At 46.1% G+C, this 10,710-nt stretch overlaps 1 protein-coding gene across 1 annotated transcript in view; it reads right to left on the reverse strand.

The window, feature by feature from the left end:
- The window catches only part of TMEM132B (transmembrane protein 132B), a 231,079-nt gene extending 225,286 nt beyond the window's left edge, over positions 1-5,793 (reverse strand). Inside the window, exon 1 of the mRNA XM_059894627.1 lies at positions 5,009-5,793. Coding sequence (XP_059750610.1) covers positions 5,009-5,706 — 698 coding nt within the window. The 5' untranslated portion in view covers positions 5,707-5,793. The remainder of the gene's footprint in view (positions 1-5,008) is intronic.
- Positions 5,794-10,710: the final 4,917 nt, after the last annotated feature.

Raw genomic sequence — 10,710 nt, forward strand, 5'->3', positions numbered from 1 at the left:
ACGTCTTCAGCTCTGAAATTAGATCTCAGCGAATCTTGTGCACGTTCACGCTTTGATCCGGGGCCTCATCTGAGCCGGAATGAAATATGTCACATTTCATTCATAAAAGACATGATTAAAACAGACAATCAGTTATGTTAGGAAATAACACGTTCCCCTGGGCCCAAAAACAGTGTTTTATTTTGAAAGCCTGAATACACAAAAAGACAACAGCCAGACCATATATGACAAAGTCTGACCCACAACCTTGCAGCAACCAAGGCAAAAAGCCAAACCACAGCCTCGGCAACAATCAGCCCAGAAAGGTCTGAAGTTGGTCCACGACTGCCTGCTGCCCTTTTTACAGCCTCTGCTTCCAACTCAAGGTCAACCAGAAAAAAGCCAAATACGCTCCCCAGATCCATCACATAAGATACTCACTGCTAGGGGGCCCACCCGCAGCTTCCCCAGGGCAACAATCGGAGCAGACCTGAGTCTCCCTGTTTCTATGAAAAACTTCCCCCCTTCCCCGTCTGCCCTTGAGTCTCTGCCACACACCAGTGATGGCGACTGACCCCCTTGCCATACAGCAAGCTCTGGATAAACAGGCTCTGTGTGTCCTTATTTGGGTGATCTTCGTTTATTGCCATAATTTCAGTGCAGTCTTCTCTGGCCATAAAGTACAGCGTAAGAAATAATAGTCATCTGTACTCAATATCTTGTAATAACCTATAACAGAAAAGAATCTGAAAAAGAATATATACATATACATGCATGTATGTATGTGTAACTGAATCACTTTGCTGTACACCTGAAACTAACACAACACTGTAAATTAACTACACTCCAGTAAAAGAAATGAGAACTTTATCCTTGTATAAGAATGCAATTGATAGTTATATACTGGTTTTTTAAATCAAATTTATTGTCATATCATTTACATGTGAATAAAGTTTCTGTAAGCAAACAAACAAAAAGAAATAAAAGTCCTATCTAGGAAGGCATAAAGACAAGAAACTCTAGATGCTGACCCAGAAAGATTCAAGAGGTAAAGCTCAGTCCCCACCTACACAAGCAGAACAGCCCAAAAGAGTGTTTTTTAAAAGAGAGTTCTCAACTCCTGCATGCAGACCCACACCCCAGTCCCACCGCTTCCCCACTGCACAACTTCAGGCAGGTAACCCCTAACCTCTCTGAGTCTCAGTTTCCACATTCATAAAATGGGCATGAATACTTTGTACAGTGCCCATGATAATACAATGAGAGATACAACTTGAGCCTGGCACAGTATACATAATTATTAAAAAGCATGAATTAATAGTATTGATTGCATGTATCTGGAGAAAACCATAATTCAAAAAGATACATGCACCCCAATGTTCATTGCAGCACTATTTACAATAGCCAGGACATGGAAGACGAATGGATGAAGAAGATGTAGTACATCTATAAAATGGAATATTACTCAGTCATAAAAAAGAACAAAATAATGCCATTTGCAGCAACACGGATGGACCTAGAGATTATCATACTAAGTGAAGTCAGTCAGACAGAGAAAGACAAATATCATACCGCTTATATGTGGAACCTGAAAAAGTGGTACAAATGAACTTATTTACAAAACAGAGATAGAGTCACAGATGTAGAAAACAAACTTATGGTTACCAGGGGGGAAAGGGGAGGTGATAAATTGGGAGATTGGGATTGACACATACACACTACTGTATATAAAATATTAATAGATAACTAATAAGGACCTACTGTATAGCACAGGGAACTCTTCTCAATACTCTGTAATGGCCTATATGGGAAAAGAATCTAAAAAAGAGTGGATATATGTATATGTATAACTGATTCACTTTGTTGTACAGCAGAAACTAACACAACATTGTAAATCAACTATACTCCAATAAAAAAATTTTTTAAATAGTATCAATTAACACAATAGTATGAATAACATCATCAATTATAATAAATAATAGTATCAATCAACACTTTCTGAACATCTACAGGGTGCCAGGCACCCTTCTAATTGCTTTACATGAAGCAACTAATTCACTAAATAATGCCGGTGATGATGGAGGGGATGTTTCATTTCCTGTGATGCACCCACTGACCACTTCTGTCTCCCTGACACACAGTGAATGAGTCGGTGATGCCTGCCTTCACAGATTAGAATCTAGCCCCTCTTCTAAGCGTTGCATCCCTCTTTTTTCAACACTACATCAGAGTTTTTAAATGCTCACAGGAGCCAGATAAGTGAGTGTAATGGGCCAGGTGTGGGACAATAGGGTGTAGTGGGGACTGCGGTGAAGTAGGCGATGCATGATCCATCTAAAGGGGAAAGCCACTCCCTAACTACAGCCAACTGTTGCCAAGTTACCAAATCTTCAACACTTTCCAAGTAAATGACACATGAGATCTCCCTTTTGTTAGAGGTTGGCAATTCTTTTCAATATTTTAAGGGATGCCATATGAGCTTTAAAAAGAAAGAAAAAAAAAAAAAAACAGCATACATCTGTGGCCTAGATTTGCTATGACTACCAGTTTGCAAACTCTAGGCTAGATGTTCTTCCTCTGGGACAGTCCCAAGGCCCCACCACTAAAGGCCCTGTGGATACTACTTCCTGGAGACTGACAATTCACGATTTGACCTCTCAAGGGAACGTCAGTGTTATAATCCATTTCAGCTCTAAAATTAACTTCTGTGGGAAAGAAAAAACTTGAGGGGTTTCTCCTCACCATGAAGATAACACTTCAGGAGCCTCTACACTGTGGATACTGGATCCTCTTCTGGTCTCAGCAGCCTCTCCCTCCCTAAATTGACCCTCAGCTCTGGCATGACTGAGCCACATGCAGCCTGGGGGTGCGGCAGCGGCCCCCTCCTGCCTTCGAAAGGCAGTGGGCCATGGGGGTGAAGGGCACAGGCTCTAGAGCCAGACCGCCAGGATTCACACTCACTGCTCCCTAGCTGTGTGACCCTGGGCAAGATACTTAACCTCTCTGTGCCTCAGGAAAATGGGGATGATAGCCGTACTTGCCTCCTTGTGTTGTTTGTTGTCAGAATTCAGTGAGTTAAGGCATGTAAACGACTTAGAACGTGGCCTGGACCATTCTAAGTCCTCAGTGAAAGTTACCTAGTACTGTTTATGACATTCCCCTGTCCTGAAATGCCTTTCCCAGCCAGGCTCCCAGACTTCCCCGACCACCAGGCCACCTGCTCTCCCTTTCCTCAAACTTCTCACCCAACAACATTCTCTCTACACCAGGGATGGCAAATAAGTTCAGTCTTAAGTGCCATACCCTCTACCGCACATGAATTGGTAGGCGCTGCCTGGAGTTCTGAGCTCAGTGCAGTAGATTAGTAATGTCTGCCACAGCAGAGGGAGTGCTGAGGTGCTGCAGTTGACTGGTCATGTCTGCCTTGGGAGAGGGAGGGGCAGGAAAGCAGAAACCATCCCTTTGCCATTCTTGGTCTACAGTGAGCGGCTTGCACTGCCTTGCATTGGAAGAATCTCTGCAGAGCAAGAACTGGGTTTTAGACCACCCCAGTCCCACCAGTGGGGTGACTAGCACAGGGCTGGGTCCACACCAGTTTCTGAATCAGTTTTACCACCAAGACTAACTCAAGGGGCTCCGAATAGGAAGCCCGCTTCCTGCGGGCTACTAAACCACCCTGGGATCTGCCAGAGCCTCGGGATCCTGTTGCCAGGCTCTGAACAAGCACACCTCCAAACAGACGTGATCTGGTACATCAGGGCCTCTGTCAGAATCAGAAGGACCGTACTGGACTCACGATTAATTCTTATTTTTCCTCACCTGCACCCAGCAAAACAAAGCCCCACATGCACTGCAGTTTATATGTCTACCAGCTTGGTGTCTGAGGACCGGGAAACACCACAGCCTAACATTCAGTGGAGACTCCTCATGTGCCAGGCACTATTCTAAGAACTTTATTAACTTGTGTAATCCTCACAACAACCCTGGGAGATAGATCCCACCATTATCCCCATCCTACCAAAGACGAAGCTGAGGCCCAGAGAGGTTAGGTGACTTGCCCCAGGACACACAGCTGGTATGTAGCAGAGCTACTGCTACTTCCTACTACTACCCAGGAACCTATGTGAGCAAAATAAGCTAAAGACAGGTTTGTCACCCTAGCTCAGAGAAGCTCCTCACTTTCTGCAATCCTAAAACCAAGTCTTTGTCCTACAGATAGAGACAGCTGCTTTGCTTTGACAAAGGATTCTTTACTGATGAAAAGCTGCGAGGTGGGAAACACTGTCTCAGAAAGCTCCTTCATGGATTTAGAAACTGGAATTCATTTACAAGGTGTCCACTTCCAGGCATTATGGGATTCTGCCTGGCACATGAAGGGGGCAGTAAGAGGTTCAGACTATCACGTGAGAGCCTGAAGGGGACAAACTTGGACCTCACAGCCCGAATTGCTCCTCTCAAAGCAGAAGTTTTAATCCTGGCTTCACACCAGAATTATACTTAGGGGGTGCTTAGAAAATAGGGATGCCCAGGGCCCACCCCCAAATACTCTGCTTTACGTTGTCCGGCGTGTTGTTTCGATGGGTCTTATTTTATGTCTGTAAGTTTCCTCACGATGCTGGATCCTCAGCAAAGCATCAACAGCCGCTTGACAGACTAACAACCACTGATGATCAAGAGTTGATTTCCGGGCTTCCCTGGTGGCGCAGTGGTTGAGAATCCACCTGCCAATGCAGGGGACACGGGTTCGAGCCCTGGTCCGGGAAGATCCCACATGCCGCGGAGCAACTAGGCCCGTGAGCCACAACTACTGAGCCTGAGCGTCTGGAGCCTGTGCTCCGCAACAAGAGAGGCCGCGATAGTGAGAGGCCCGCGCACCGCGATGAAGAGTGGCCCCCGCTCGCCGCAACTAGAGAAAGCCCTCGCACAGAAACGAAGACCCAACACAGCCAAAATAAATAAATTAATTAATTAATTTAAAAAAAAAAAAAGAGTTGATTTCCATCCCATCCAGCCCCGCAACGCCTCTTACCTAAGGGTGAAGTGGTCAGCCACGGAGCCAGCGGCCAGAGAGACCAGAAAGGTGGCGGTGTCCCCTTCCCGGACCAGGTTCAGAGGTACGGAGATGACGACGTTCTCATCCAGGCTCAGCAGGGACCACTTCAGATCGTCTTGGGTCGGGTAGACCACGACGCTCCCGATCCTCTCCCGGGCTGGAGGCGCTGGCGGGGGGCCGTCCTGGCCCGAGTGGATGTTGTTCTCCCACTTGCTGTCCTCCTCCAGGGAACACTGGCCGGCCGGGTCGGCCGGGTACAGCGTGAAGAAGAGCTCCATGGCCGTGCCGCCCAGCAGGGCCGGGATCTCCTCCTCGGGCTCCAGGTCCAGCCCAGAGCTGAACCACTCGGGCAGCACCTCCAGCTCGGCCACACACAGCCCAGGGGTCCCTTGCAGCCGACAGCTGGCCGCCACTTCCCTGGCCTCCGGGAAAGCAAACATCTTGACGCAGGGCAGCTGTTCCGCAGGGTCGCCGTCGGTCCAGCCCATCCCGGTGATGTAGAACAAGGTCTGCACTTTGGGTCTGTTGGAGTAGATGGAGCTGCCGAGGATGTGGGCTTTCAACTTCCAGTTGAAGGGAAACTGGCCCATGTTGCCAAAGGGTGCAGAGGTCAGCATGAGCTCCCGGGGGACCGTCTTCTCGACTGAAAATGGCCCATAGCTGGCATTGACCATCGGGGGGCTCCTGGCTCGGTAGATAAAGAACGACTCCGCCCGGGCCTGCAGACTGCAGTTCCGAGTGACGTCCTGGTTGGCCTCTTTCAGGAAGAAGGACTCCTCTGCGTTAGAGACGTGGAAGCTCGTGGGAAGGTAAGCAGGGAGCGAGGAAAACCTCTGCAGGCTGTCCACGATGGCGCGGCTCTCCGTCACTGCACGAGAAACGAAAGCAGAGGGAGAATGAGAGCCGCGTCCGGAGAGGTGATGAAATTAACGCAGGGCCGCCTCCACCCGTCCACACAACACACGCCCACTGGCCACGCCCATCCGACGCCTGGCTCTCCTCGCGGTGAAAGTCCTGTCATTACATAAAGTGTGTTCCGAAATAACCAGGGCAAGGGTGGGAAGGAGCCCCGTGTGCCACTGATCCAATCGTCCTGTGACTGAATTACCGCCCCCTGGAGGGAAAACGTCGCACCCTCTTGCTCTTGCAAAGCCCCGAACTCAGAGGATCGTGGTCATCTCTGTTGCAATCACCCCCCAGAGAGTAGGCTGCACGCCTACCAAGCCCACTCTACAACCAGGCACTGGACCATTGTATATGACGTGTTAATGCTTGATTACTCTGATATTTATGCTTCTTCCCATCCCTCCTAGATGTGGTGTCCACGTGGATGTTTAGACGCCGCCTAATTCTTTTTGAAATGAGGGTGAAGCGATGGCTCAGCGTTCCCACTTCTAGAAATCTCTCCTTCCGAAACACGAGTGAGAATTCATAAAGATCTGTTTATCTACAAGGATGCCCACTGCAGCATCCTTTTGAATTGCAGACAAACTTATTTTATGTGCTGGAGCCAGAAGACTGGATTTGAATCCTGGCTCTGCCACTTCCTAACTGAGCAACCTTGGGCAAGTTACTTAACTTCTCTGTGCCTCAAACGTCCTCATATAAAGTAGGATATAAATATAAATGATTGTAAGGATTAACGAGTTCATAAATATGAAGTGCTTAGAACAGTGCTGACACACATAAATGCTCAATCTTTACCTGCTATCATTATTATTTACTACTTTAAACCATTCCAAAGGTTTATTAAGAGGAGACCAGATAAACTATACACTTTTACAGTGGGGTAACAGGCAGCTGTAAGAAAAATGAAGCAGAGCTATATCAGCATGTTTGAAAAAATGTCCACAATATGTCATTAAGCATAAAAAATTATAAATGTATCACATATGATCCTATTTGGGTAATTTTTTAAGATTCTATATGTACATATGTAAATGTACATATATTTATGTTTGGTATCTATAGAATCCAGAAAGGATTTTTGCCCTTTACCACTTATGTTTCTACCTTCTTAAAACTTGTTACGATAATCATGTATTACTTTGTTAATTAAAATACATATAAATATACATAAACATGTATATGTGGGCATATGTATATGTGCGTGTGTGTTTCTTTCAAGTGGGGAAACACAAAGAGCAAAGAACCAAGAAGCTTCTTCAAAGTGAAGACAGCCCACCAGGAACCAGGGTTGGCAAATCAGGCCAAGAACAGACAGGAATTCTTCCTTGCCCTGAAATAAACCTCTGCCCCTGGAGCCTGGCTTCCAACCAGAGCAAGAGGAAATAAACCAGGCGGCAGTGTTTACAATACAGCATCACCAGAGGATAAAAGGCAAATAAATACTCCATTGACTCTGACTCCTGGTAACATTTTTTTCTGCAGCCATTACAAATTCTGTGAAATACAGTTTTCTGTTGACTTAAATAATTTTTGGCCTTTTCAGGGCTGTCCTTGGTGAGCTTTCCTTTCCTAGTGGATGGCAAAATTGTAATTAGGAGATTGTGAAACAGATACAACCACGAAAGGGCTGACGCATCCTTTCTCCAAGAAGGTGTTCAGAAGGCAAGTTCTCTGTGAAATGCTGCACGATCTCACTTACATGCAGAATCTAAAATAGTCAAATTCGTAGAAGTAGAGAGTAGCATGGTGGCTGCCAGGGGCTGGGGGGAGCGGAAGGGGGGATGTGGGGCAAAGGGTACAAAGTTTCAGTTAAGCAAGATGACCACGTTCAGGAGAGCTAATGTACTGCAATGCGACATAGTTAACAACCCTGTATTGTACATTGTAATTTGCTAAGAGAATGGATTTTAAAATAAATCTTCTCAACACGCACACATACACACACACACACACACACACAGCGATAACTAGGTGGAGGTAATGAATATGTTAATTAGCTTGATTATGGTGATCATTTCACAATGTACACATATATCAAAACACCAAATTGTACACCTTAAACATATACACTTTTTACAGGTCAGTGATATCTCAGTAAAGCTGAGGGGGGAGGCACTTCCCTGGTGGTGCAGGGGTTAAGACTCCGTGCTCCCAATGCAGGGGACCGGGGTTCGACCCCTGGTCGGGGAACTAGATCCCACATGCGTGCTGCAACTAAGAGTTCACGTGCTGCAACTAAGGAGGCCACGTCCCGCAACTAAGGAGTCCGCATGTCGCAACTCAAGGAGCCCGCCTGCCGCAACTAAGACCCAGTGCAACCAAATAAAATGTGTATGGGGTCAGGGGGGAAGAAAGAAAGAAAGTTCTCAAGTGTCATCAATATGGCCAGTCCTGGGTCAGACTAATTACTGGAGGAGAAGTGTTATTCATTATTCATTTCTCCAATTATCTATCTAAATATATTTACTACTCACTTACTATATTTCCAGCCCTGGTAGGGATATCACAGGGGCAAGACAGATGTGGTTTCCGCCCCACGGAGCAGGCAAACTTTGGAGAAAGGCACGGCTAACCTACACAAGGCAGTTACAAAAGTGAACGTTCAGACCCTTCAAAACGCCTGTCCCAATAATTCTCCACCTAGGAATTCATGAGAAGGAAATAAGAGATGATCAGAAAGGAGATTAATGTGCAAGCGTCAACACGAGTATGATTTATAACAGCAACACACAGGAAGCAACCTAAAAACTCATCATGAGGGCAATGATTATATAAATGATTAAAATCTTACTCTGTGTGAGATATTAAGCGGTCATCAAAACCACGATTTCAACAAATATGTAGCGCCGTGAGAAAATGCTTACGACATCTTAAGTGAAAGAACAGACGTCAAATCTTGATTTAAGTTATCCCACATCTTTTTAAAATATATTTTCAATAGTAGGTATTTTATGTATGTAATATATATACATACATAAATATGCATATGATACATTCACTTTCATAATATAGACCTGGGTTTCCTCCAGATTGCATCCCCATAGATCGGGCAGGATTCGGATCAAAGACAGAGGAGGAAGAGAGATGACTTTGAAGAAGGAGCCTCATCCAAAGCAAAGTTTTAGCTGTTGCCGCCACCAAGGGGCAATTTGTATTTTGACAATGTCAAGCAATGCAGAAACACCATTCCAGATGAAATTTAAAGTATTTTTTGGTTGGTTTATTTCCCCTCTCCAAACCAAGAAGTTAAATTCTTGGTGAATTTACCCATAAATTAATTGGCAACAAGGGAAGTCTGTCTTCCAAAGCCTGACAATATGCTTCAGCAGAGATGGGTGGGCACACAGCCGCCCAGATTTGGGAAGAAAGAGGTTCAAATTTTACCTTCTCATAAAATCTAGGCGAAGCCCAAGGCAAGGTTTAAATTCTGACTTATTTACAGATGTGGAAAAGGAAATTAAAATAAATGCAAAGTTTAATATGCTCTGTTTCCATTGTGGACTTGTTTTATTTTTTCATTATCATTTATATCGATATTTTATACCTCTCAAGAATTGATTTACAAGAAATTTAAAGCTGAGCCTTCTCTCTTCTTTATTATGGCCAAAGCTTGCATTTTATCTGAAATAACAGTGTGAAGTTTACAATCCTGTCCCACCATAACTCAAGCAAAATACAATACAAATTTTGTCTGAAGGCTGATACGGAAAGCCATAAATATCAGCTGCCAGATCCTCATTTTGTCCTCAAACCAGATTGCCACAAAATATGACATCCAAATTTAGGAGCATTTTATGAAGCCGAGAGACTGTCCTTAGACAGACATCCAGGGTCTGAGAAGCTAACACCCCTACCTTTGGTCCCCTAATGTCATATAGTGGCACCATTCTTCTTCCCATTGGCAGATAGACCGTGTGGCCGGAGTTCTGAATGTGAAATGAGGCCTTATTCAGTCTGCTGATTTCCTAGAGGGCTTTTCACCACCCGACTGAATGAGGTGGGTCCTGAGAGCAGAAAATGAGGAAGTTTTGGGCTTCCCTGGTGGCGCAGTGGTTAAGAATCCGCCTGCCAATGCAGGGGACACAGGTTCGAGCCCTGGTCCAGGAAGATCCCACATGCCGCGGAGCGACTAAGCCCATGCACCACAACTACTGAGCCCACGCGCCACAACTACTGAAGCCCGCATGCCTAGAGCCCCTGCTCCGCAACAAGAGAAGCCACCGCAATGAGAAGCCCGCGCACCGCAACAAAGAGTAGCCCCCGCTCATCACAACTAGAGAAAGCTCGCGCATAGCAACGAAGACCCAGCGCAGCCAAAAATAAATAAATAAATAGAAAATGAGGAAGTTTTAGTGAGGCCCAGCTGCAAAGGGCTTCTCGTCACTGCCCCCCTTATGAGCCAAGAAGACAATCAAGTGCAGGTTCACCAAGAGCACAAGGTGCTCCGGACGGATGCTCTGTGGTTCAAGGGCACTCTGACTGGCAGGTGGCTCCGAGGAAGCCCCAAGAGGGCTTCGGGGGGAAACTAACAACTTCCCGGAACGAAGCAGCTCCCAGGGCGCTGGGAGTCCTGGCAGGGACTCTGTGACCCAAAGTGCGTGGGTGGACACCACTGCTGTGCTTGGCACGCGAAAAATACTCCTGGGCACGCGCCTTGGTCAGGAGTGGAGGGACCTGCAGCTCCAAGATAATGCAGCCCACAGACTCACAAACCTTTCCACTACCATCGCCAGCCCTACCTGGAAGCTGAGTACCAGTCTTGTGGCTCC

The sequence above is a fragment of the Balaenoptera ricei genome, chromosome 14 (genome assembly GCF_028023285.1).
Source record: "Balaenoptera ricei isolate mBalRic1 chromosome 14, mBalRic1.hap2, whole genome shotgun sequence".
Classification (NCBI taxonomy): Eukaryota; Metazoa; Chordata; class Mammalia; order Artiodactyla; family Balaenopteridae; genus Balaenoptera; species Balaenoptera ricei.